The sequence below is a fragment of the Gymnodraco acuticeps genome, unplaced genomic scaffold (genome assembly GCF_902827175.1).
Source record: "Gymnodraco acuticeps unplaced genomic scaffold, fGymAcu1.1, whole genome shotgun sequence".
NCBI classification, from domain to species: domain Eukaryota; kingdom Metazoa; phylum Chordata; class Actinopteri; order Perciformes; family Bathydraconidae; genus Gymnodraco; species Gymnodraco acuticeps.
The window spans coordinates 1,876,752-1,904,316 of NW_022990889.1; the positions used below are offsets into that span (position 1 = coordinate 1,876,752).

At 43.1% G+C, this 27,565-nt stretch overlaps 2 protein-coding genes across 4 annotated transcripts in view; one reads left to right on the plus strand and one right to left on the minus strand.

Moving 5' to 3' along the window:
• Nucleotides 1–4,351, plus strand: LOC117557715 (retinol dehydrogenase 13-like). Of its 2 annotated transcripts, none has more exons than XM_034233673.1 (7): nucleotides 1–26; nucleotides 1,595–1,735; nucleotides 1,822–2,013; nucleotides 2,095–2,256; nucleotides 2,387–2,503; nucleotides 2,595–2,799; nucleotides 3,632–3,914. In XM_034233673.1, exons 2-7 carry the CDS (start codon nucleotides 1,624–1,626, stop codon nucleotides 3,726–3,728), a joined length of 885 nt encoding a protein of 294 aa, XP_034089564.1. In that variant the 5' UTR covers nucleotides 1–26; nucleotides 1,595–1,623; the 3' UTR covers nucleotides 3,729–3,914. The 2 variants fall into 2 exon arrangements, with proteins under 2 accessions (XP_034089564.1, XP_034089563.1); XM_034233672.1 differs by lacking the exon at nucleotides 1–26 and adding an exon at nucleotides 633–839 and having other exon boundaries at nucleotides 3,632–4,351.
• Nucleotides 3,890–27,565, minus strand: part of ankrd34c (ankyrin repeat domain 34C) — a 25,874-nt gene continuing 2,198 nt past the window's right edge. Inside the window, exons 1-2 of one of the 2 annotated variants that reach the window (XM_034233670.1) lie at nucleotides 7,444–7,834; nucleotides 3,890–6,522 (exon numbers count right to left, since the gene is read on the minus strand). In XM_034233670.1, the coding sequence (XP_034089561.1) occupies nucleotides 4,895–6,472 (1,578 nt within the window). In that variant the 5' untranslated portion in view covers nucleotides 6,473–6,522; nucleotides 7,444–7,834 and the 3' untranslated portion in view covers nucleotides 3,890–4,894. Of the gene's footprint in view, nucleotides 6,523–7,443; nucleotides 7,835–27,565 lie in introns of those variants that run through there. The other variant, XM_034233671.1, reaches the window with a different exon arrangement.

Genomic DNA, 27,565 nt, shown 5'->3' on the forward strand with positions numbered 1-27,565 from the left:
ATTTGAGTATTGAGAAGCCTCTATTGTTATGTAGCTGTTTATCTGCACAAATGTTTCCATCTGTCACTACCTGCAGCTCTGCCCGATCTGCAGTGCGCATGTGCGAGATGGTCCGCCATATTGGACAACTCCGGACGGCAACCCAAGTAGGACAACATTGACACAGTGGCTTTTGGCAAAACTCAAAAGGAAAACTCGAGAGAGATGAGTTATTGTTATTACAACGTGACTTCACTATTATTTAACAACTCTTTTGATTGGGTTCTTTTATTTGGGGTTAAGTACATTGTCAGAATAAGTGAGAAATGGATTTAACTTCTGTTTGACAGCTATATGCCATACATTTTTGCACACATTCACAGTAAATATGTGTTCAGTATGATAGCTGTCTAACAGAAGTTAAATTCATTTCTCACTTATTCTGACAATGTACTTAACCCCAAATAAAAGAACCCAATAAAAAGAGTTGTTAAATAATAGTGAAGTCACGTTGTAATAACAATAACTCATCTCTCTCGAGTTTTCCTTTTGAGTTTTGCCAAATGCCACTGTGTCAATGTTGTCCTACTTGGGTTGCCGTCCGGAGTTGTCCAATATGGCGGACCATCTCGCACATGCGCACTGCAGATCGGGCAGAGCTGCAGATCGGGTAGTGACACCCTTGTTTCCGACTTTTGTAGCTCATTCAAAAGGGACCGTGTTTTAACTGAAATACATTGGAGACGGTTTAATTTACGTGTATAACAGGGTCAGGATTAACACGACAATGCAGAACTTTACAGCGATACAATTGTTTGTTTTCCAGTATCCTAAAACTATTGCTGTGATCACAGTAACAGGTAATACTTTTTCGGAAGAAACAACAACTAACATCTTTAGTGAGTCTAGTGTGTACACTTTACGGTGCTTATGCCTGATAATATACAGTGCAGTCTTTAATGATTCAGTTGAGAGACGGTGGTCCTGCAAAAACTGAAAGTGTTTACTGGTTGAATTCATGAAAATACATGTGATTGCATGCTTAGAGAACTGACGTGTTTTGCAACAAGTTTATAATGCTAAAAGTGTCGCTATTTAAAATAGCTTTTGAAAATGGTTTGACAAGTCCCAATGTTTGCTCTGTTGTTCTGTAATTGCTGCATAGGACCACAGCTACAAAATCATTACATATTTACTAACCCATGGTTTGAGTAAATGGTGTGAGCCTTCATTTTAGTTATACAAATGAATGATGGATTATTGCCTCTATTGTTGTCTAAATGGTCCCCTGATGGGAGCTATGATAATAATAAAGGGATGTATGAATAGACATATATATTGAGCCTATTTTACAGCAATTAAGGTACATACAAGACATTCCTGATGAAACCCTATTTACTGTGATAAAAAAACAGTATATTATTGTGTCTTCAATCATTTTCTCGAGCCAATTTTTAGCATATTTGCTTGAAAACCATTAACTGATTGACAAAATATGTGCCAGTATTTTTTTATTTAAAACTTTTTTTATATGCGAATATATAAATATAACTGCAGATCAGTGAAGTGTCAGTTGTCAATGATGGAGACGTATTTTAACTAACTTTTCCAACAGGAGTAGGACTCTTTGGTGTGAAGAAATGGATGGCAGGTAGAGTTTGTCGCAGTAAAGCCTCACTGGAAGGAAAGACCGTCCTTATCACCGGAGGCAACACTGGGATTGGCAAAGAAACCGCTGTAGACCTGGCTAGAAGGGGTTTGTGGCTTATCCAGTTTTTATGTTGTCGCATTTAAGCATTTCATTTCATTTGAAAACTAACAAGATTTGCTGCTGCATTGCAGGCGCAAGAGTCATTCTGGCCTGCAGAGACATGGACAGAGCCAATAAAGCTGCAGCAGAGGTGATGAAGAGGAGTGGAAACGACCAAGTTGTTGTTAGAAAGTTGGACTTGGCGTCTCTGGAGTCGGTGCGACAACTAGCCAAAGACGTTCTAGATAATGAAGAAAGGCTGGATGTACTCATCAATAATGCAGGTAGATATAAATCACTTCTCACCTCTGATGGTGTGATATAACACATTTGCACATCTGTCTTCCATTTTTTTTTTTTTTTAGGTATTATGAGCTGCCCAGAATGGAAGACTGAAGATGGCTTTGAAATGCAGTTTGGTGTGAACCACCTGGGCCACTTCCTTTTAACAAACTGCCTGTTGGATCTCCTGGAGAAGTCGTCCCCAAGTCGCATTGTCAATGTCTCCAGTTTAGCTCATGAAAAAGGTGCCACTTTTCTCTTCTTTTAGTTCACTTCAAGAGATGTAGAGAGACTTTTATTCTCTCACAAATGTTGTCCCTTCATTAATATTTTATATTAAATTATTCCTCTGTGAATACTGCTTTCGCTCAACAGGTCAAATCTATTTTGATGACATAAATCTGGAGAAGAAATACCACCCTTGGAAAAGCTATACTCAAAGTAAACTAGCTAATGTCCTCTTTACAAGGGAGCTGGCTAACAATTTGAAAGGTATTAACATTACATTAAATGTACACCAAACATTATGCAGTTTTTAATAGACTCCTAGATTGTGTGAATGACACGTCTTATCATTTTGCAGGGACCGGAGTAACGAGTTACAGCCTGCACCCTGGGGTCATCCATACAGATCTCGGCCGACACATGTGGCCCGAAATGCCCCTGTGGAAGAAAGTTCTATTCACACCATTCATGTTCCTCATCAAGTCTCCAACAGAAGGCGCTCAGACCACCATCTACTGCGCTGTGGAGGAAAGCCTGCAGAATGAAAGTGGACTCTTCTACAGGTCAGTCATTGTGAATCAGTAGCTTCATTATTAGAAGTGAGACAGCCACGTTCAATACAAGATTCAAGGGGAACTTCATTGTTCTACAGAGTATTTTTAACACTTAACATACAAAGGAGACATCGACAGCAGTAGCTAATACTCCAAGTTTATAACATAGGTTGGGTCATTAACTATTCTTTTGGCTTATGTCTGCATAATACACTCTGAATCAACATAGGAAATGCAGTCGTGGTTGTCTTCTGCTACAGCTATCTTCTATTTTATAAGATACACTGGCAAATAAGTGATGGGCCCAATGTGCTAGCAAACAATTATCTATTTATCAAACAGACAAAATTGTATTCATTTGGGTTTCATGTTCCTTGCCGCCCGATAATTGACGCTCTTTTTTGCTCTCCAACTGAGTCATGAGGGAAATATCTGGCTTTTGTTGATGGCCAGGTATAATACAGTGTGCTTATCAGAGCTTTTTTACCGAAAATATCTGCCTGCTGCAGAAAAGAGATTGATTTAAAATAGATTAAAATGATCCATAGAGCTGAGTGGGGGCTGCAGTGGCGGGTCATAATTAGTGACCACTTTCAACTACATCACAGTTGTCATTTTAAATTATAATTGTTGTATACAAAAGGACCCAAAATCGGTCAAAAAACAGGACTCAACTAAAGGCCATTATCAAGTCAGTGAATAATACCAAACTAAATAACCATAAATCAAATTACCACAAACCAATTATTATTCATCATGAGCATTCTTACTTGTGAGTAAATCAGCATTGTGGAAATGGACTAAGTCACATGTCTAACAGTGAATTGTTCACTGATTACAGCGACTGCGCCCCTAAAACCGCCGCCCCCCAGGGCCTGGATGATGAAGCTGCCAAGAAGCTGTGGGATCTGAGTGCGGCTATGGTTAGCCGGACATAATCACGGTGACATCGATGATGCTCATCATCATCATCATCTTCATAGTACCAAAGGACTAACGAGTGGCCTGAGGACGGACTGATGCTCTCTCTAATGAGCGTCTGTGTGGCCACTATCAGCTGAGCTCCTACTTAACGTGACAAATAAGTAAACAGACAGCATTCACAAGAGATAGACATTTATTCAGAATATTCAACAAACTACTTGCAAAAATACTATGGATTTCAGTTAAACAGAAGCAATGCTTCACAGTTAAGTAACATGGAAGCTGTATGATCTTTAGTTTTGATTGCCATTAGCGTGAAATGACATTTAAAGTGACAAAATTCAACAATGTCTGTGTTGACTGAGGGGTTGAATGTCATTTAATGTTACTTGATTTAATCATATAAGGATTACGTATACTTGAAGGTTTGTAACACTGTTAATAGCAACCTTTTTTCTCCTGGGCAATAAAGTGCTGTTATACATAGCCCATGGTTGTACCTGTTTCTTAAGGCATGTTTTTCATTCATACACATCACGTATATTCTTTGTAGTGTTCCATATGAGACCAACAATATTGAAATAAAACACATTTTGGTTACATCATCATGAATTAAAAATGCTCCTAATACATTAAATGTATATGTCCATTTCTTTTTTTTAGGTTTATTTATCTGAAAGGCACTTTTTACAAATTTGCTACAAACAGTCACATTTCATCTTACTCAAAGCTACATCTCAGACAAGTGCATCACAATTTTCTTTTAAAAAGAAAGCCCATTAATGGTGCTAATTACATATGCACAATTTGCACCCAAGTGGCCTGCTGGCTACAAGTGGACCCTGTATGTTCCCTACGCAGTACATTATTCTGTAAGAGAGCTAGTTCAGAGGAATAGTACCGTTACTTGGCATTTACATTCAAAACTGTAATACATATACAGCAGATGCTGTGTCAAAAGATAATATTCCTTCAGGTTGGGTTTAACACAGGGAGGAAGTCTATCTATATTGCTCAGTTTCAATATATATGTATGTATATATACTAAATAAATTATACATTATTCAACATCTAGATGGCTGTGAGTCTACACAGCTGAACATATGGATGTACATCCTGACAATTTATGGTGTTCACATTTCTACAACAACAATATGCGCTGCATTAACACCACTACTAACTAATGAGCCTGCTCATCAAAATCAGAAAGTTGCTTCATCTGCTCCACTTGCATAGAGTGCCTCCTCACAAGTTTCTTCTTGGACTTGAGGCCGCCTCTCTTTGGTGTGTTTGGTGCTACTGGAGCTATAGATCTAATCCCTGTGGCCAGAGGTGAGGAGGGCTTGCTACTCGCCCCAATGTCAGGAATGGGAGGGTTGGGGTTGATGTTGAGAGGGGGCAGTTGTCCGGGCCTGGTGTGGGAGATGTGGTCCAGCAGCAGAGTGCCTGAGCCTCTCCTCTCCAGGAAGCCAGGTACCCGCCTGCGTGCTGCGCTTGGGGAGGACGGGCTGGTGTTGCTCTCTAGAGATTCCCTGGAGCTGGTCAGAATCGCTAGTGGAGAAGTGTTTAGTTTCCTTCGATCCCCTGGGATCTTCGGAGAGTCTAACATGGCAGAGCCTGAGTAGAGCTGTGAGTCTGAGTCATAGTGGTCGTTCCCCAGATGTCTTATATGCATTGTGTCTCTCAGACTGCTGCAGCTGCTGCTCTCCTCTGTGGGCACAGTACTGCGCCGGGCCAGCAGCTGGTGCTGGCCTACAGATCTCTCATATGATACTTTGGACGTTGGAGGAACTGATATCGAGGTTGTCATTTTGCAGGGTTGTTCGCCCACCAGCGGGAACAAGCTGTCCTTCCCATCCACACTGCTCTGTCGAGATAAAACTGACCTCTTACTAAGAGAGAGTCCGTTCACCCCTGCGACAACATCCTCATCAGTGCTGGCTTTCTTGCTCTCCTCTTGGGCGGCGGCTGCTGCGGCCAGGACTGAGGGAGCGATCAGCCCCCAAGGCTCTGACTGCAGCCTCTTCAGCTGAGGCAAACGTGCACGCTTGGGATTTGCAGTCCGGCGTGTTGGAGACGTGGGCCCGTTGGCTAGCTTTGAAGCAGAACTAGAGGTTTTTAACTTGGTTTGGAAACTGAAGACTGTGTTTTGTTGCTCCTGCTCAGGTGTGGGAGATGCAGTGACATTAATGTCAGACGGAGAGGTGCAGTACTCTAGGGAGGACCTCTCATCCAGCTCTGGTGATGGGGGGACATTTAGGTACTGCTTGGTAGTTTGAGTGCCAGACGGGGATTTGTCTGTGGTGATTATGATGACCTCCTTGCCTTTAGCTTTGCATGCATCCAAGAGCAGCTTTAGTGTTGCCTTGTCACCTGCGTTGATAGCATAGACCAGCGCTGAGGCCTTGCTCCTGTCCTCCAGACTGGGATCAGCTCCATTGCTCAGCAGGTGGTCCACCACCTCATGCCCGGCTTTGTTGATGCAGGCATGCATTAGAGCCGTCCTGCCAGCTTTGTCCTGTATGTTGGGGTCTGCCTGGTTGTCCAGCAGATATTTCAGAAGCTTTGACTTGCTCACACTCTGCTGGTCACTGTGTGTGGACATGCAGGCCACCATGAGGGGCGTCTCTCCACGTTCATTGCTCTCGTTGATGTATGCACCTCCTTCCAACAGGAGCCTAGTTAGTCGCAAGCGCCTGAGCCATACCGCCTTCAGGAGAGAGTTTCCATCTGTCCGCAGCTCGAGTATATCTGCCATCTCCCAGTCAATCAAAGGTCTTCTCAATGTTGTACTTACAGCTCACAAACCTTTGAAGAAATCAACAAAGAAGTTCAGCATACAAAGATCTTTTAAAATTGAGGCTTATATTTTTTGTTTCTCTAATGTTGTTGCTAAATAATCACTACCAGCAGGTGGCAGTCAGTTATAACACAAGGGTTGTAATATAACTTACTGTCACATGTTTTCGATATAGGAAATATATTTTTTACATAATAATTTAGACGATGGTAATGTGCAAAAGATATATTTTTACAAAGGTGAAATTAATCATGGCCAAAAATCATGCCAATGCTGGAGACACCATGGTAGCAGCACCTGTTAGATTCACAAAAACAAATACCGATTGATGATCATGATATGTTGATGTTAAATATCAAAGTTTATATTGTTATCTTCGTCGAGACAGGAGATTGTTTGTGTTTTCATATTTATAAAAGCGACGATTAATTAATCAACCTCAAGTGCGCAAAAGCACCAGCCTTGTTTGCAAAAATGCCTATTAGACTGCATAACCAACTATTAGGTGGTTTTCAATGTATACAATTAATATAGGGAGAAAAATCTGCATGTAGAGGCGAAATCAAATATCGGCACCATGTGAGCCGTAAGAGTCGCTGTCCATGGTTATCATTTTGGAGAACTTGGCGACAGAAACGCGCTCCATTACACAATTTGTTGGTCGTCTGTTCGTCCGTTAAATTCTGCATTTGAAATTGTTTCCTTATGTAAATATGAAATCACATAATATAACATTGTACACACATCGTATTGTATTTTAAGTAATGAAAAGGTTCATCTTTTTTGTTTACCGTCCTCCTCTAAGAAGCACCGAAGAAAGCACCGACGCAAGATAACGACATTTGAAGTTGAATTAATGAAGCCTCGTTTTCATTATGTTGTAGTTCGATAATTAACCAAACATAAAGTTGCTTTGCTAATTGTCTTACCTGTTCAGAGGAGAGGTTTTCCATGCTCAAAGTACCCATTGCTTTCTCATGTAAGAGGGAAAAAATCGTGGGAAATCAATTATTCAAAAGAGAAAGTTTGTTGCAGTATTTCGCAAAATCCCTATTGTTATAGATGCGAATGTTTCTATCTACAGTACGCGTCCTGGTTTAGGTGTCAGGGCGCCGTCCCTCTGTGGCACCATAGCACATGAGCGCTGTGGCTTTTGTGATCCAGGCTCACTACATCAGTCCAATGGGGAGTATTCCTTTCACTGCGCACTCAAGGATCACAACCTGGAGATGCTGCGGGTTATAAATAACTTACTTCTTGCTTGTTGAATGAAACGTGTATTCTCTTGACGTCAGAGTCGACCGAAATAAATTGCGTCTGATGAAAACCTATGTCCTGATCTTCATACGTGAAGCTCACAAACACATGTTAATGTTCTGCATGTGTGTATTATATTTAAATATTTTCAAAAGGATAATTTTCAAATGAAAGCAGCGGACACTGCTGGACCCACATGAAAACAAGCAATTTCGCTGGGTCTTCTTTTATACTTTTTGTACCTTTGTGAATCCATCCCTTAGATTATAAACCTGTTCTATAAATACAATGTAATATGTCTGCAGTGTGGAACATCAGTGCCAGTTGTTAGAATAAAGACAATCTTCCTATCTGCCATGTAATAAAGGGCACAGCGAAGATCATTGATCTCAAATATGACAAAGCAGGAATCTGTTCTTGATCCACATCACACTGCTTCCTGAAGGAAATGCCAATATGTAACACGTATGGGCTTCTTAAACCAGATATATTGTTAGATTTCTTATAAGCAGTGATAAATATGATATAACATCAATAATAATTAGGGTTTATTTATGCATATCTCCAACCAATGTCTCTCGGATTGGCTTGTTTCACTGCTCAATAAACGAAGAGATGGAGCACAAATATTTCACACCTATATATTTATTGCACAATTAAAGAGGCCAAAACTTGCAGCAGCCATCACAGCTATACAGCCTAATAGGGACATTTCTATTTTTAGGTTGCTATGAGACAGCACAGAAGCAGTTTCTAATGAGAACAGTGACGTTCTCAGCCCTGCAAAGAACAGGTAAATCAGACACATAACATTCCACCGTGGACCGCCAGGCTTTTGTGGCATTTACTCAAATACTTTTTAGATTGTGCCTGTTTTTTTTTTCACTTGCACATGTAAGCAGCCACCACCAGGTTCAATCATTAGTCCTCTGACCCCTGCTCTTTTCCTCTGAGACTGGAACTAATCACTTCATGACCCATCCAAACACTTGACGTATCAGGACTGCAGTCGTCAATGCTGCCAGTGATTTCTCACCTGTGATTGCCTTCTCAGCCCCCGGGGATATGTTGTTTACCAGGCACATGGAGAAAGTGGTTTTATAAAGCAGCACATACAGTTGTCATCCAAGGCAAAATAATGGGTTCCTACTATCCAAGATACATTGCAATATAAATTAGCAACAGTCTTGATTTGTAATGGAATATTTGTGATACTTTACATGTCAAATATTGTTGCTACATCTTTCAAAGTGCAGAACTGAAGTTACCTGTAATTGTTTGGTTGTACCTATGCTTTTGGGTAAAGATAACCTAATGTGCTACAGTTATTATAATTTTGTAGAATGTAGTTTTTTTTTCCTTCGGGCACCTAATTAGGATGCCACCTGGGCGCCTCCCTAGGGAGGTGTTTCAGGCACGTCCAGCTGGGAAGAGACCAAGGGGTAGACCTAGGACCAGGTGGAGGGATTATATCTCTTTGCTGGCCTGGGAGAGCCTTGGGATCCCCCAGTCAGAGTTGGTTGATGTCGCGACTCGCCAGGGAAAAGAAAGTTTGGGGCTCTCTGCTGGAACTGCTACCCCCGCGACCCGACCACGGATAAGCGAGAGAAGATGGATGGATATTACCTGTATCATGGACAGAGCTGCTGTCCACAGAGAGATGATGGACGCGGCGGCACAGACAAAGCCAAGGCTCAATGGTTTGGACACATTCATTAGCACTGGGAGCAACAGGACGTCAGCAGTCCTCATGCAGCGTGATCTTTGCCCTGAAAATGCTGTCGTCGGCGGTCTATTAAAGGGAAAATAAATAATTAAGGTGGATAGAATAAGCGCTGTCACCCCTGGGAGCAGTTTCCATTTTCAGATATCTTACATCACAGCTGCTGCTCTTCCTCCCCTTCTTTCTAAATATAACCTTTTCTTCAGTCTGCATTGGGAGGTTTATATTCAACAGTCTTACTGTAGATCGGAGATTATATTTATAGATCCTTTTGAAGTTCATGTAAAAAGTTTTTAACAATTATTAATAGTGATTTAGAGTCTGATAGCAATGAATCATCGTGTAGTCAGAACCAGTAATCATTATGTTGGGCCCCAACCAATGTCAGTGTTTCAACAGTCAAGAAATACAAAATACAAAAGTGTTGTCAGGTTTTAAACAAGTCAAACAATGTGTTAAGCTCTCAGACTTCAGAGGGGTTCAAGGGGCAAAACCTAGAATGAAAATAAGTTATGAAAGCATGATAACAAAAAGATGAACACAGGCCATTGAAGAATGGGACACAGCCAGACTGTGCTGAGCACTAGTTGCATTGACTGCCATAACAGCCTAGCTTAGTATAAAAAGTGAAAAGAGGTTGCTTCTGGCATGCTTTATAGTAATCATACGGATCATCGGGCCGCATTTTTGGTATTTGACTGAAGAGGGTAGAGCTAAGTACCCTCGAACGCTGCTTCAACTAACTTGCATGAATTGAACACATGTGATGGTTCAAAGTTAAAAGACCAAACACCTGCCTGTTAAAATCAATGTAGCCCCGCCATAATGCATACTTTACTGTCTATTTCACTCTAGATGGGACCATTATTGTCACGGCTGGAGGGCAAGGTACACAGGACCCAAATGCAGAAGATTGGTTGAAATCCAAAATACTTTTATTGCGGAACTAGGCCAGGCAACAAAGTCAAATAAGGCAAGGCAAAATGTAAAAATCCCTCAGAACAAAATCCTTCCAGCAACATCAAGAATCTCACAAAGACTAACAGAAAAAGCAGAACCTAAATGCAGTTGCACACAGGACTAATCAAACAAACAACACGCAGGTGAGGAGGGAGGAGAAAACACAGGGGCACAAGGTGAACACAATTGGGTAATCAGGCAGGAGGGAACACAGAGACAGGAAGCAACAGACAAGACTGGGGGTGAACACTTTTCAAACTAAAACAGGAAAACAAAGATAGATCTAGACAGGACAAAATAAAACATAGACAGATCGTGACAATTATTTTCCAATGAATATCATGCTGTATTTAAAAATCCTTGAGACCATAGCGATTGAGACCATTATCCTCTGAGGATTTAAAGCAATTCATCAAACAAGAATTGGAGTCATTTTCCAATAGACTTCTATATAACAGGATATTTGTTGGCATTGAGGAGTCGATCCTGCTGTATATTATAATGGCTTCACTCTAAAGCTGGTAGAGTGATTGGTTACCAAGCCTTTACATTCAACTTGTCGGTGTATCCTTGGGAAAGATACTTAACCCCAAATTGCTCCTGATGACATGGCCAATGATGTGTAAATGTAAGCTTCCCTGAGCTGAGGTGGCACCTTAAATGGCAGCTTCTATTCTGTACAATTGTTTGTGAATTTGTTTATGAAGAAGTGCTTTACTGAGTTTGTAAAGACTGGAAAATCACATTATAAATTCAGTCCATTTACAATTTTTGAAACCTGGAGTTTTCAGCTAGATACAGACATAATATTAATCTTCCCATCTAACTTTTGGCAAGAAAGCAAATAAATGTACTGCCCAAAATGTCAAACTTGAAGGGCTGATCTGAATCTTCTTCTAAAAAAGAAATCTGCTGCTGTTATTCATAAAGATCAAAATAGTTTTTATACAAATATCTCATGAGGGACATCTTTGTTTATTCTGCCCATCTTGACAACCCTATTTGCATTTCGACACAGATGTAGATTTTTCCACAGCATATATCCTTTGTTGTTGCGGTGCTTGTTTGTGATTCTTCCTCTGTGCTGGTTGTCTCTTTAAACACTGAGTTTGACATTCTCATGGCATTTGGTGTCACTGCGATTGTATCAAGCGAATGTGTGGGCTGCGACAGCGATGAACTGGCAGGAACCCCGCTGCAGCTTTGCACCGGACTGCTCCATGCCTCCCTCCTACCTCGGCAAATTTAGGAAAAAATGCCTTCAGTGCAGCTTAAAAACCTGCTACCCCTCACATATGCTGCAAGTTATTTTTTCTACTATCCACGCATGATTATGTCCCATGAAGTATAACACATTTTCAGACACTTTGATGTTTTCATATTGAGAAGCGCTACTTTTTTTCTACTTGAAGTCTTGGTTCCACTCCTCCTCTGCCTCCTTCATCGCTCCTTCTGTTCTTTCTCATCTCGCGGTGCAAACCAACACCTGCCTTTCTGGTGAGCAGTAATTGAGTAGAGCATTATTCAATAGCATTATTCAAGAGCATTATACAGACAACAATTTTGCTGTGTGATCATTGTGTATGTCTGCTGTATCCTAGGAGATTGGTGCATATCTAATAGGGAGTTTGCAACTCATTTTGCAGAGTGGGCACTTTGATGTCCTGTGTGTTGAATGTTCTGTTTAAGCTCAACATCCTGCTAATGAAGCAGAGGGCCTGACGCTTCAGAATTGGTTGCTTATCAACTCCATGCCCCACTTATTAGGAGTTGTTGTGGAGCCTTTAATTGGATATCGGAATTGGAGGCGCCTGAATGGCCTCCAGTAATCAAGTGCTCAAGATATATCCGTGATAGTAGTGTTAACATCATTAAGAATTTTACCTTCAATATCAAAAAACCAAACACTTCCGCTTTCTTCTCTATATTTCATGATCGCCTTTTCTTCTTTTCCTCTAAATGGACAAGTGTCCCTACGATTTAGCTTGCGTACTTTGGGCAGAGTTTATGATTTTGTAAAGCCGCCTCACTAACGGCAGAAGTAATTGGTGGCAAAATTGCTGTTTTGGAAGGATCTCTAACACCTCTGTTCACACCACCAAATCAAAAGCTTACCAATGTGTCTGCCCCTCATGGAGCTAACAGCAAAAACTCTCCCTGAAACACTACAGAGACAATCTGAAGCCATCTCTAAACGTATCTGTGTGTCAAGATTACTGGGCCTTTTACACCTTGTTGTTTAAAGATGTAATTCACCTAAAACGTTTCATAATTGCATGTTCAGTGTTTTATATCTTTATTAGATAGATTTGTGGAACGGGGTAGAAGATTTTGTTGTGGCTTTAAATACATTTCAGAGCGAAGAGTGTTTTTTGCGCTGTGAATTCATCACACACTGTCTCAGAGCTGCATCTGTCAGACGTTTGGGTCTGTCAGAGTATGTGGGTACATCAGTGTGGATGAGTGGATGTTCTGACAACGAGTTGGAGAACTTTAGTTCTGCAGTTCACACCCGTGAGACTGTGACGTCTTTGACACCATGGGGCACTCTGACCGAAAATACACCTCCTCTGCAGCACAAGGTGAGGAAAGCTTTTTCAGTGTCTGTTGTTGGGTGACGTCAAATCATCCCTGTCCGTCCTCGAGGATGTCAGGGCTCATCTGCACAATCAGACATGACAGGACCGAACAGGATCAGCCAGGCTTCTGCAATATGAGTCCTCTCTAGGTGACAGAACTAACAATAGATCTGAGGCTTCATCAACAACATGGCTGCAATGTAAGGCAGGATATCCGCCACCTATTCATTTGCGACTGAATCATGCTCTACTGGGTAAATACGTTATTAGTCATCGAGGAACGGATTAACCGTATCAACCTATAGAAGGCTCAACTTGAAATCTCTTTTTATATCCTCTCTAATACATGTTACCAGTCATATTCCTCCTCCAATAAGAAAATGAATGGATCTTTTAATTCAAGATGTGATTATTCTTCAGGTTTCCGATAAGAGAATGTGACAAGAAGATGGGACACGTGTGTTGCAGCTGGGTCTGATCAGCTGTGTCGGGAGGTGGGAATAGCTGGCAGGCCCTGGAGGACAAACACAAGTCAGTCATTATTGCAGGGTGTTAAAAGAAAGAAGCTGTGAAACACTGAAAGCTGTCAAACTGAATGTGGTCCAACCCCTCCTTTGCATCCAATTTAAGACTGAAAAATGCCATACAGTATATGGTTATAGTATGCACTTGAGTTAAATGCTGACATATAGGCAAATGTGATTATACGCTGATCATTAGCATACATAATGTTTACCCATTGTCATTTCTAAAGAGGACTTGCATCAGTGTTGGGGTGGAAACACATTCATACTAATGAAAGTAAACACACAAAGTGTCACGATCTGTCTGTGTTGTGTTTTGTCTTGTCTTTTTCTGTCTTTGGTTTCATGTTTTATTTTGAAAAGTCTTCACCTCCTGTCTTGCCTGTTGCTGTCTGTCTGTTTCCCCTCCTACCTAATTACCCGATTGTGTTCACCTGGTGCCCCTGTGTTTTCTCCTCCCTCCTCACCTGTGTCTTGTTTGTGTGATTAGTCTTGTGTGTATTTAAGTTCTGATTTTTCTGTCTGTCATTGTTGGTTCATTGTTTATCTTTGACTATGTTCTCGTGTTAGTGTTCTGTTTGTGCCTCTAGACCTTGAAATAAAGGTATTTTTTCAGTTTATTCTGCATTTGGGTCCTGCCTGCTAGTGATGGCGAGATGAAGCCTTATGAAGCTTTGAAGCTTTCCAGCCAATTGGTTCGCAAAAGGGTTCATCTCATGAGGCTTCATCATGGGCTTCATTTGAACACAAACCCCCTGCTGGTCAACGTGTGTAAAACAGGCAGATTGGACATCTCAACAGTGTGCTCTATCTCATACCGAGTTCCCAATGAGTAAAGCCTTAGAATAACTCTAAACAACGAACATTAAATCATATTTTCATATTAACAATATTGTTTTTATTCCAGTTGAATGATTGTGATTGAAAAGCCTAAGGAGGCTGGTAAACATTACAAATAGGGATTTGTATTCCTTAATAATATTCATAAACGTAACCATGTTGTAGCCTGAGAAAGGCTAAACCATATCAAAGAATACATTTATTAACTACATTATCTCATTTAGCTGTAGCTTTTATAAACAACAACAAATACGTATTGACGAGTCGTTGAACCAGGAACCCTGCGATCGTGAGTCAACTGCTTTCCAGCTGAGCCACAGCACACACGCTGAATCTCCCTGAAAATACTGTAACATATTTATTCCTGTATTTATTCATTCATGTTTTTTTCCCTACATTTATTTATGCTTGTATCTATTTATACTTATGACATGTTCCGACCTCTATATAGGTGAGGTTTTGAGCTCTTTTAATTCCATCGTGTCACCAGCGGGCCCGGGTACAGGAGGGGCAATATCGTTCTTATTATACATCCATGGGTATTACGAGCGTTGTGGTTCAACGGTTCAACCGATCTGAATCGCTTCGTGAAGCAGTCACGTGGTATCGACAGGCAGCGAGGCTTCGTTTGTCATCGATGACGTCACTGGCCCAAAACGATACAAGCCTCGACACATGCTTCACAAAAAGCTTCGGGGATTACTCGACACACGCTCCGAAGCCTCGGTGCAATACGTAACATCACTACTGCCTGCTTCACTCAACCGTAACAGAATGAACCAACCACAAATGGACCCAGCAGATGATCCATTTGAGGTAGAATTACAGTATTTTACCTTTTATCTGGCTTGCTGCTTTGATTGGTGGAAGGGAGCGTCCAGTGTTCTGCAGAAGGGGGCCGCTCTGGTAGAGGCGCACCGGTTGGCTATGGAGAAACCAGGCTTGGTGACATTTTTACCTGGCTGGATTTTGAACTTCCTCTGGGTGTGTGATTTCCAGCCTGCTGACTACAAACGTCTCGGTGTGTTCCGTCCGGAGTCAACCCCTGCTTCTTCCCCATGTCCTGCTCTTGTCCAGGAGCCGTTCTCTGGAACTCGTCTGGCTTTTGGAGGTCCACGAAGCCTCCAAACGGCTCCTAAAAGAAGGAGTCGCAAGGCCAGGCTAGCAGACAAGAGCCATGGTTCCGGCCCAAGTTCTGGCCCCAGCAGCCATGGTCCCAGACCCAGTCCCGGCCCCAGCAACCATGGTTCGGGCCCCAGTACCGGGCCCAGCAGCCATGGTTCCGGCCCCAGTTCCGGCCCCAGCAGCCATGGTTCTGGCTTCAGTGCCGGCCCCAGTAGCCATGGTCCCTACTCCAGTTTCGGCTCCAGTACTGGCTTACCGGCCGACGCCAGCTCCCAGAGTCCTGTCGGCGTACCGGCCAACGCCAGCTCCCCGAGGCCTGTCGGCGTACCGGCCGACTCCAGCACCTCGTCTCCTGTTGGCTCTCCAGCCGACACCAGCTCCCTGTGTCCTGTCGGCGTACCGACCGACACAAGTCCCCTCTCAGGTCCCCTCTCGGGTCCCCTCTCGAGTCCCCTCTCGAGTCCCCTCTCGAGTTCCCTCTCGAGTCTCCTCTCGAGTTCCCTCTCGAGTCACCTCTCGAGTTCCCTCTCGAGCCCTCTCTCGAGTTCCCTCGAGTTCTCTCTCTCTCTCTCTCTCTCTCTCTCTCTCTCTCTCTCTCTCTCTCTCTCTCTCTCTCTCTCTCTCTCTCTCTCTCTCGAGTTCCCTCTCGAGTTACCTCTCGAGTCCCCTCTCGAGTCACCTCTCGAGTTCCCTCTCGAGTCCCCTCTCGAGTCCCCTCTCGAGTTCCCTCTCCAGTCCCTACTCAAGTTCCTACTCAAGTCCCAACTCAAGTCCCTACTGAAGTGCCGTTGGAGGTTCCGCTGGGGGTCCTGCCAACTCCATGTCCTGTCCCGTTGGGGGTCCCGCCGACTACTCTCCTGCCGGGGGTCCTGCCAACCCTATGTCCTGTCCCGTTGGGGGTCCCGCCGACTACTCTTCTGCCCGGGGTCCTGCCAACCCTATGTCCTGTGCCGTTGGAGGTCCCGCTGACTACTCTCCTGCCGGGGGTCCTGCCAACTCTATGTCCTGTCCCGTTGGGGGTCCCGCCGACTACTCTTCTGCCGGGGATCCTGCCAACCCTATGTCCTGTGCCGTTGGAGGTCCCGCCGACTACTCTCATGCCGGGGGTCCTGCCAACCCTATGTCCTGTGCCGTTGGAGGTTCCGCTGGGGTTCCTGCCAGCTCCATGTCCTGTCCCGTTGGGGGTCCCGCCGACTACTCTTCTGCCGGGGGTCCTGCCAACTTTATGTCCTGTTTCGTTGGAGGTCCCGCCGTCACCTGTCTCGCCGGGGGTCCTGCCAACTCCTGGTCCTCTTCCATGGGGGATCCTGCCGAAGCCTGTCCCACCGGCTCCGGTTCCTGTCCGGCCGACACCGGGTCCTGCCCGGCCTCCGGAGCTGTCCCGTCAGCGCCTTCCTGCCCGGCCTCTGGAGCTGTCTGGTCTTCGCCCTCGAGCCTGGCCCCCTGAGAGCCGCGGTCTTCGCCCTCGAGCCCGGCTCCCTGAGAGCCGCGGTCTTCGCCCTCATGCTCGGCCCCCTGAGAGCCGCGGTCTTCGCCCTCGAGCCTGGCCCCCTGAGAGCCGCGGTCTTCGCCCTCGAGCCCGGCTCCCTGAGAGCCGCGGTCTTCGCCCTCATGCTCGGCCCCCTGAGAGCCGCGGTCTTCGCCCCCGAGCCCGGCCCCCTGACTTTCCCGGCCTCGGTCCTCGCCCTCGGGCCCGGCCCCCTGACTCTTCCTGCCGCTTCCTTCACCCTCATGCTCGGCCCCCTGAGTTCGCCCGCTGTGGCCTTCGCCCCGCATGGTCTCTGCCTTGCCCCCGGGCCGTCCGCCCGAGACCCCCACCATGGACTCTGCCTTGCCCCCGGGCCGTCCGCCCGAGTCCCCCACCTTGGACTCTGCCTTGCCCTCGGGCCGTCCGCCCGAGTCCCCCTTCTCGGCTTCTGCCTTGCACCTGGGCCGTCCGCCCGAGATCCCTTCCGGTCCTCCGCTGTGCTCCTGGGCTGTCAGCCCAAAACCCGTACTCCAGACCCCCTCCACCCACCCTGGTGGCCCTAGTTTTGTGGTTTTTCTGTCTGTCATTGTTGGTTCATTGTGTTAGTTGTGTTAGTGTTCTGTTTGTGCCTCTAGACCTTGAAATAAAGGTATTTTTTCAGTTCATTCTGCATTTGGGTCCTGCCTGCTTCACTCAACCGTAACACAAAGCCAAAATGGTTTGAATACTATGTGATGAAATTAAGACATGTATTTACAACGAGTTTCAGTAGCTATTCATTTTAAGGACGTCTTTTTAAGTTTTCATACCTGGGAAGTTGATTTAATCAAAACACATATTTCCCCCTGATTAAAGGCCCTGTCACACTGTCCCAAAATTGACACCCGATGGACACACGATAAAGGAAATGTTCAAATTCGGCTGTGATCGTAGCAACATCGGGCCATTCGTGAGGGCATCTAAGCCATCGTATGACCGCTGGTGGAGTTTCTCAGGCTCCGGCAGCAACTTCGTGAGCGGCAACTTCGTAAGGCACTCGTGAGGGCATCTTGTCAAATCGTGTCATCTTCGTGTTATCATCGGTGCATTCACCCTCACTCTGATCGGGGCGAATGCCCGATGGCACCGATGATAACAAGATGCCCTCACGATGGCCTTACGAAGGGCAAAATTGACACACAAATTCAACACGAAAATGAACCTTCGCAAGGTCCTTCGGCAATTTTTTGGCATGCCAAAGATTTTGCCACCGCTCGCGAAGTTGCTGCCGAAGCCTGAGAAACTCCACCGGCGGTCATACGATGGCTTAAGATGCCCTCACGAATGGCCCGATGTTGCTAGGATCACAGCCGAATTTGAACATTTCCTTTATCGTGTGTCCATCGGGTTGGTTTATTGCACAACAAAATCATGTAAATATATTATGTAAACAACCCAATTTGTGTTCTGTGAAACTAAAAAGGATATAATATATTATTTTGAAGGACAGTTGACAGGAAGTTGTTGTTGTTATGGAAACAACATTACGGAGAAAACGTAATATTTTCTACATATAACGACGGATAAAGTAAAGAACAAAGTCTGAAGATATCAGTACAGTATCATAGTACTGTAACATAATTGTTTTTGGTACTTTCATTGCAGTTGTATGTCTTAAATGTAATGTAAATGTTGCCTTCGTGTGTGGTTCGGGGCCATCATCGTGCGAAATTCACAATTCCATATTCGTGTGTCCATCGGGTGTCAATTTCGGGACAGTGTGACAGGGCCTTTACAGATGTCTCTATCCTAATGTAAGTCTATTGGAATATTTTGGGCCCAATGGAATAACCTAAAGTGCTTGAAAGGCTGGCGTTGACCATGTTCACCATTGCCACCATAGTGTAGCATGTTAGCTTGTGTGCATATATTTAATTATTTTAGAAATAAATAAACATGGATTTATTTAGTTGTAAATAATGGGGATGTCATACGTTAAGCAGATTTTTGGTTATAGACTAAGTATGGAAAAAAGTTATGCTCACGTGATAATGGCGCTAGATGGAGAGTTAAGGGATCACATAAATCATTCAAAATCATTAGCATGAAGATAGATTAGCCTGAAGATAATTCGTACATGTATGTGTTGAGGCATTTCACTCAAAGCATGCACTGACCTCATGGTGGCGCCAGAGGAAACATCAATGGATCATCAAAGTCAGAAAGATTAAATGACTGGGAACCATGAATCTTTGTACCGAAATGATGTCTATCAAAAGTAAAACTGAAAAATTTGACCTGCTGGTGGCCATAGGTAAAGTCAATAGGACTGATCATATGAATTATTGATGTCTGCATAAAATGTCATGTTGATCTATTCAAAAGATGGATATTTGAGTTGTTTTTTGTATGTGAAAGGAGGATTGCATATACTGGCAAACAGAAAGATCATTCAGCGCCCTGGTGTTTAAAGCAGAGTATCACCTGTGTATCTCTCACATACTCTCTCATTCTCTAAATCTGAGCAGTTTAGCTGACTCCATCGCCTGTGTTTGTATCCTGCTGTTGCACTCACAGACCAGACAGGACTCATATCAGAGTTTCCAACAGGAGGTAGAGCGAGCGGCAGCTTTCTCAGCTTGAATCACAACTCTCCTGGCTTTTAAACCCTCTTCCTGTCTGATTTCAATTCAAAACAGGCCCGACATTAATACACTACCACCGTGATATGGCTGCTTGCCTGTTGACAAAACCACTTGGTGCGAGGTAGATAATAGACATAATTAAAATACACAGGGCTGCGTTAAAAGAAAAGAAGATTTATCCCCATCCGAGTTTGCAGTGTGCTTGTGAGGCCCAAAGCACTGAGATCCCTGCTTGTGTTCCCGTGGGCCCGGGGCTCACATACCTGACTGAGCAGATCGAGATAAGAACCAGTTATCTTTGCCTCACAGCTCTGCACATCCCAGAGGGAGAGCACCTCCTCTCTAAGCAGACACAGCAGCTAAGGGATTCAATCAAACCTGAATAGTAGCATTTACTCGATGTCATTCTAACTTCCATTTACTCTCACTTTAAAAGCACTGAAATGTCATTAAGAAGATTTAGATGCCTGCATTGAAAGCTATTATATAAGCTGTTATATAAGTCTTTCCAAATGGCCAGTAGGTATTAAAAAGATGCAGCTTACTGTTTATACCTTTTAAGGTTTTGGGCAGTTGCTTATTTACACTTCTCAGCAACATTTTAATTCATAAGGTGTTATGTTTCTAACCATCTGATGATCTGATTCACATCACACATACATAATAATATTATCCACTGTTATAAATAAAATTATATTATGATTATTAAGTGTTTTTTTAGTGACTCTGTGTTTGAGCAGACGGAGGAAGAACTGCTGTGGGCCCTTTTTTCATTGCTCAGGGCTCTCCCTGTGTTTGTATAAAAGGAGTCAGTTCAGTTTGGCTTGGAACTCAGAGCTCCAGTTGGCACATTTGGAGGGATACAATTTGTGAGATCGGATAACATCATTTTGGTTTGAAAGGTATCCCACATTTTATTTGCAATGCCCTGGTTGAGCTCTATACTGAGCACATATATGAAGTGTATCTGGACAGAGGTGTGTACTATAATAATACACAATAGTGAGTATGTGCTCAGAGCTCAACCATGGCATTACAAATAAAATGTGGGATCAACATCATTTTTGCTTTGACCTCAAAATTGGCTTCAGGAGGAACTCAAAATTCCTGCTTTGAGAAAATTGTATGTTTTCCTTTTCTGGGCTTACTGATATTATTTACATTTCCGCTTTGTTATTCATTTAAATTTGAATCATTGTCAGGATCTTATTCTCAAGAATGTGGGCTACTCTTTTATTTTCAATCCTTTTAAACTGCATTTGTGATGATGTCCCGTGGTATTGGAGACATCCAGAGTTCTGCTGGGGTGTTTTCCATGACACAACAGTTCAGTATCACAATGTAGTGACTCATGTTTATCATTTTCTCTCCCGTTGCGCCTCCTCCTTAATATGTGGAACAAATAGTTTAGCAATATGTGGGTTTATTGATACTGTAATCCATACGTTCTATGAATAGACAAAATGAAACTGCGTAGTAAGTAATTTAAGAAAAGGGATATTTCTATTGACTATAATGTCTCCTCTGGCAACACATTAGCTGTGTCGCCCTCATACTCAACCTGCGGCACTGCTCTCTATTCAGTGGGACACACTGAACAGAATGGAGCGGGAACCTGATTTGGTTAGTGCTGATCAAAGGGTTCACCAAGCTTTTCATTGTACAAGTGTTGCTTGACAAAATGGTTTCAAAGCATAATCAGTAGCAGCTGTGCGACAAATTGGATCCACACAAAAAGCACAATAAGTTGTGTTTAATAGGAAATAATGCAGCAGTTAAGGCATTATTGAGCTTCATGAAGACATCTTTGACCAACGTACGTACAGAGTTATACAGAGTTCTAGGTACAGAGCAAGATTCGCCAACTGTGGTTGTCTTTGCACTTAAAATGGTAAGTATTAGAAAAGGAGATTTTGGGTCATCACTGTGAAATCAATTATATACTCTGCTGTTGCTCTGCAACAACACAGCTCCAGACCTGCAATTTATCAAAAGCTACTTGCTATAAATGGGGCCACTGCAGAACTTTAATCTAGTCACTGCTGCTGGAAGCTTGACTGTTAAAGCTTATCTCAATATTGGCAACATTGGCAAATGCATTCAAGTTTCAGAGGTTGTGAGCCTTTCTATGTGCCAACATGTTGCATTACAATTGTTATGCAGTCCTTAGTATAAGGATTAATATGAGGCTGTTTTACTGTCACTGTTAATACAGGCACAGATGGAGGGGGATGTGCCCTAAATAAATATGTAAGTAGCCATGCTGAGTTCCTGGTCCTCCTGCTGCTCCCACTGATGCTATTGATCTAATTGCTCTTTTAAAGCCCAAATGCCTCCACTGAAATGCTCCTGGGTCGTTCAGGGCTCCTGGCTGTGAGCTCTTTATTCTGTGATCATCCCTTTCAGATTCAGAACCTTTTTCTCAGAAAATTATGCTATAGATATTGTTAATTTTTTGTTATGCATTGATGAAGCTATAAATGTTAGCAACAACACAATTGCCATGCACTTTGACGTCTAAGTCACAACCATTATAACTTATTACACTGCATGTTTTTATGTAAGTTTGAAGAATTTAAAGATGACAGAAGTGAACACAATTAGAAGTAAATGTTTCCAACACATAATTATCCTATTTATCAATCCTGCAAAATTAAACAATTTTCTGTGTGTATTACGGTTTGTCCGTTTAGAAAACCTTGTTCCTCAAAACACTGCATCAAACTTGTTTCTACTGCAAAGTTATAAGAGTTGTATGAAATCCACAATATTACCAATACAGGATTTTCTACCTTTGCCCACTGACCCTTAAAATGTTGGATTGTTTCAAAAGTAAACATGAAATAAAATTCCCTGTAACAGCTACAGAGGAGCAAACTGCATTCACTTTTTAGGAGTAACACCCAGAAGAGGATTGTTTTGTGTATTTTTAGGGATAATACATGTGATTCCCAATCCAGGACAGCTGAATACACAGCACTATTCATGAGGGACTGTGGTTGGAACTGAATGGGGTCACCAGAAAGAAAGAAAAACCTAAAATGTAAATGTGCAGATAGAGTAAAATGCTTCTCTGCCTCTTGTACTTTGTTTTTAAGAAAATCATAGATTCTTCTTTTGTTTCAAAGACAAGTTGTGAAGTCAACATTAACATATTGTCATCTTTAAAGTAGATATGTTGAACTTGTTAGCTTTGGTGCTTTTTTATACACCCAGCCATACTACTGTAGGCTACTGAGAATATTTGATTCTTTCTTGTGATGACTTCAGTTTGTTTAGGTTTTTGCGCACTTTCTGAAACAACATTGTCGCTTGGGAGTCCATACAAAAAAGAAAGACAGTCCCTGGTGTTGTTCATATTTTCTTTGGACCCTTGACTTCATATCAAACATAAGAAACTGTGAAATGCAGCCACATATCTCTACCTCTGCCAGCTTGGATTTGATTACTAACAACTATCAAGATCTATGTCTGTGCTCACGTTCAATACTGACATATTGGTCCATAAACTACTCTTGACTTTGGCGAGAAAATGAACTCCCTGTTACAGGGACATGATCAATTGCACACACAGAAACAGTGTCCTTTTTGCTGTATGTGATTTTTCGTTATCATACATTAAATGAGTAATTCACAATGAATCTTGCAAGGTATCAAAACAAAAATGTAATTCACATTGTGTTTAAATAATACATTTAGCAGTGTCCTTGTTTCTTGTTTAAAAAAGAGTCTTCAAGATTTGTTAATGCACAATAATTTCAGATTTTGTGTGTGTTTAAACATATCCTGCTATATACCCTTTCTACCTTAACATTAGCCTTTTGTGCCATTGACATTTGACAACAGAGGTATGATCAGCACATTTAAAAAAGAAGATAATACATTTGTTCTGAGGTGTTCAAGGCCCGCTGCCTCTACACATTGTTAGAAGAGATTTGGCTCGATCAATGTGATCAGCCATGCACAGCCAGGTGTGGGGAGAAGCTCAGTGAGGCACAGGGACAGGGTTTATAAATAAACCAAATAAAGGACGATGCTTTCAGTGACCCTTGAGATGTGGCTTTGGAAGGGGTGGAAAGGCAGACGTTTATCCTGAAGAAACTAATAAAGCAGTGTCTGTCAGCTGGGAGGTGAGTCAGCCCAGAATAGCATCATTAGAGAGAAGCAGCGCTCTGATCATTTCTCCGAGGGGAGATGACCACCACACTGCACCACACATCCAGCCGAGACCACCAACAAACACGCAGCTCACAATACAATCTGTTCCTGCAAACAGCAGCTCTGCAGCGCGCACGTTTCTAAGATAACGAAACACTTATGGTGTTACAGTCAACTGTCATTGTGATACTCTCCAAATATAAAAAAAAATCATTCATCTTATCAAGCTTCTTTTGTTGGATAATGATGTGTTTGCTCGCCAAAGCTGTCATTACACCTCTCACACAAATAGTCATCTAAAGACCCTTTTACACGAGAATGTTCTTCTACCTTTCAAATGAGACAGCCGGCAAATAACGAGAAGATTGCTGTTCGACAAACCATTATTATTATTGTTTCCTAGAAAAGAAAAAAAACATATCATTATTGATCTACTCAATGTATCCTTCCATATACCACCACATGAATTTCAGGTTGTCGTGTTCATTTCGATCATAGTATGAAATCAGATTATACTTTAAAAAATTAGAAGTTTTTGATCAAATGTAATTGAAACTTATTAATTATGTTTGACAGGTTTATTTTTTTTATTGTACATTTTGACAATTTTTTTTACTAGAATACAAGTTTGATACCACTCTCATGTTTGTAAGTAAAATGATGCTGTAGCTAGCAGCTGGTTAGCTTAGCTTAGCATAGACACATGAATAGAAGCAGGGGGTGGTGGCCTGTCTCTGTCCAAAAGTAGAAACATTAAATTCCCATATTCTGCTTTTAAAAACTAAATAATTAAGATATTCATTTAAATGTTTTTATCAATACAAAAAAACAATTTTTGGAGAGCTTTGTAGTTCCTCCTAGCTGCTAGTCTTCGTGCTAAGCTAAGCTTTTCACCTACTGGCTTTTGCTTTCATATTTAGCGTATTACACGGCTCATTTAACACTTGACAAGAAAATTATAATTTGTTCTGGTAACATTGAATAGTGTTTTTTTTTAATTTCATAACAAATACCACATCTCTAATGATGTTGAAATGTCTCATACACTTAGACATCAACTATGAACATGGCTTTATTCACACTGGCAAGACTGCATATGCTTACAGGTTTTATGTGCAGGGCTGCAGTTTCTTCAAAATACCAGGCGATTTTCCAGCAGTCTTCAAGTGCTGATACATTTCTTGGTGCTGATGAGAGTCAGAAAAAATGCATGCTGCAGATATTCAGAACAAAGAAGAAACAGGAGTATTGAGGGTGTGCAGATTTACTTTAGATTCCTCCACAAAGCTGTCCTTGAATGTGACATTGACATTATGTAGAGGGATGAGTTTGGGTCAAGCTGGATTAAACGTAGAAGATTATATAAAACTGTTACGTTATTGATGAGCTGAATGTATTTTAATCATGATTGAAGATGTTGGGATTTGCACTGATTTTATTTATAGGCTAGTTATCGTTTGAAAGGAAAGGAGGAGGTGAGCAAGTTCTGTGCCAACACTCTTCCCAGCGAGTTACTTCACAACCAAATATGACAACAAATGATGAAACCCGTTATTCGATTTACATCTGGCACGGTTCAGATTACCTTGTTGTTGATGATATTTTAGCATGCAGATCTGCTTGAATCACATTTGTTTTCTTTGTGCAACTTATATTTATTTAGGATATTTTTATATATATATATTTGAGATGATATCCTATGTTTTTAATATTATTTTGAGATGTTTAATACCTGGTGCACTGTCATCATCATCCTATTAGTGTATACCCTTAGTTTATCAGCTACAAATAGCTGTAAATAATCCATCCATCCATCCATCTTCTCCCGCTTATCCGTGGTCGGGTCGCGGGGGTAGCAGTTCCAGCAGAGAGCCCCAAACTTTCTTTTCCCTGGCGACATCAACCAGCTCTGACTGGGGGATCCCAAGGCGCTCCCAGGCCTGCGAAGAGATATAATCCCTCCACCTGGTCCTAGGTCTACCCCTTGGTCTCTTCCCAGCTGTACGTGCCTGGAACACCTCCCTAGGGAGGCGCCCAGGTGGCATCCTAACTAGGTGCCCGAACCACCTCAACTGGCTCCTTTCGACTCGAAGGAGGAGCGGCTCAACTCTGAGTCCCTCCCTGATGACCGAACTTCTCACCTTATCCCTAAGGGAGACACCAGCCACCCTGCGGAGAAAACCCATCTCGGCCGCTTGTATCCGCGATTTCGTTCTTTCGGTCATGACCCATCCTTCATGACCATAGGTGAGGGTAGGAAAGAAAATGGCCCGGAAGACAGAGAGCTTTGCCTTCTGGCTCAGCTCCCTTTTCTTCACAACGGTGCGGTAAAGCGACTGCAGTACCGCTCCCGCTGCTCCGATTCTCCGGCCCATCTCACGCTCCATTGTTCCCTCACTCGAGAACAAGACCCCGAGATACTTGAACTCCTTCACTTGGGGTATAGACTCATTCCCTACTTGGAGTGGACAGTCCATCGGTTTCCTGCTGAGAACCATGGCCTCAGATTTGGAGGTGCTGATCTTCATCCCAACGGCTTCACACTCGGTTGCGAACCGATTCAGCGAGTGCTGAAGGTCGCAGACTGATGAAGCCATTAGAACCACATCATCTGCAAAAAGCAGTGGTGCAATCCTTAGTGCACCGAACTGCAGACCCCCTCCCCCTCGACTACGCCTCAAAATCCGATCCATATATATTACAAACAGGATTGGTGACAAAGCGCAGCCCTGGCGGAGGCCAACCCTCACCGGAAATGGGTCCGACTTACTGCCGGACCCGGACACAGCTCTCGCTTTGGGAGTACAGAGATTGGATGGCCCTGAGTAGAGACCCCCTCACCCCATACTCCCGCAGCACCTCCCACAGTAACTCCCTGGGAACTCTGTCATACGCCTAGCTTCTCGAAGTCTACAAAACACATGTAGACCAGATAAGCGTACTCCCAGGCCCCCTCCAGGATCCTTGCGAGAGTAAAAAGCTGATCCGTCGTTCCACGACCAGGACGGAATCCGCATTGTTCCTCCTCAATCTGAGGTTCGACAATCGGCCTGACCCTCCTTTCGAGTACATTAGAGTAAACTTTCCCGGGGAGGCTGAGTAGTGTGATGCCTCTGTAATTGGCACACACCCTCTGATCCCCCTTTTTGAAAAGGGGAACCACCACCCCGGTCTGCCACTCCTTCGGTACCGTTTCCGACTTCCACGCAACGTTGATGAGATGTGTCAACCATGACAGTCCATCAACACCCAGAGCCTTCAGCATTTCTGGGCGGATCTCATCCACCCCCGGGGCTTTGCCACTGTGGAGTTGTTTGACAACCTCAGTGACCTCCCCCCGGGAGATTGGTGTTGATCCCCCGTCATACTCCAGCTCTGCCTCTAAAATAGAGAGCGGAGTTGTCGGGTTCAGGAGTTCCTCAAAGTGTTCCTTCCAACGCCCTAACACTCCATCAGTTGAGGTCAACAACGTCCCATCCTTACTGTACACAGCTTGGATGGTCCCCTGCTTCCCCCTCCTGAGGTGTCGGACAGTTTTCCAGAACAACTTTGGTTGCGGTAATAATGCGGTACAATACTAATACAACAGTCCAGCAAAACATCCTTTCTTTGTGAAGGGTACGAGTCTCAGTTTTTGAGGAAGGTGTTTTAGAAATGTGTTGATTCAACTGTATGTTTCTTTTTGAGGATTTCATGCTCTCGAATTGTGATGCATTATACAGAGATGTTTTTTAAACAATTCCCCCCCCCCCCATTTATATCAATAAGGGAAGGGTAAATACCCTCAAAATGT

Bases quoted from the DNA above. Each gene is read 5' to 3' on its own strand.
- LOC117557715 (XM_034233672.1), top strand. From the start codon at position 767: ATGCAGAACTTTACAGCGATACAATTGTTTGTTTTCCAGTATCCTAAA. The intron at 2,504-2,594 runs GTATTAACATTA...ATCATTTTGCAG, and splicing joins GCTGGCTAACAATTTGAAAG to GGACCGGAGTAACGAGTTAC. The intron at 2,800-3,631 runs GTCAGTCATTGT...CACTGATTACAG, and splicing joins GAAAGTGGACTCTTCTACAG to CGACTGCGCCCCTAAAACCG.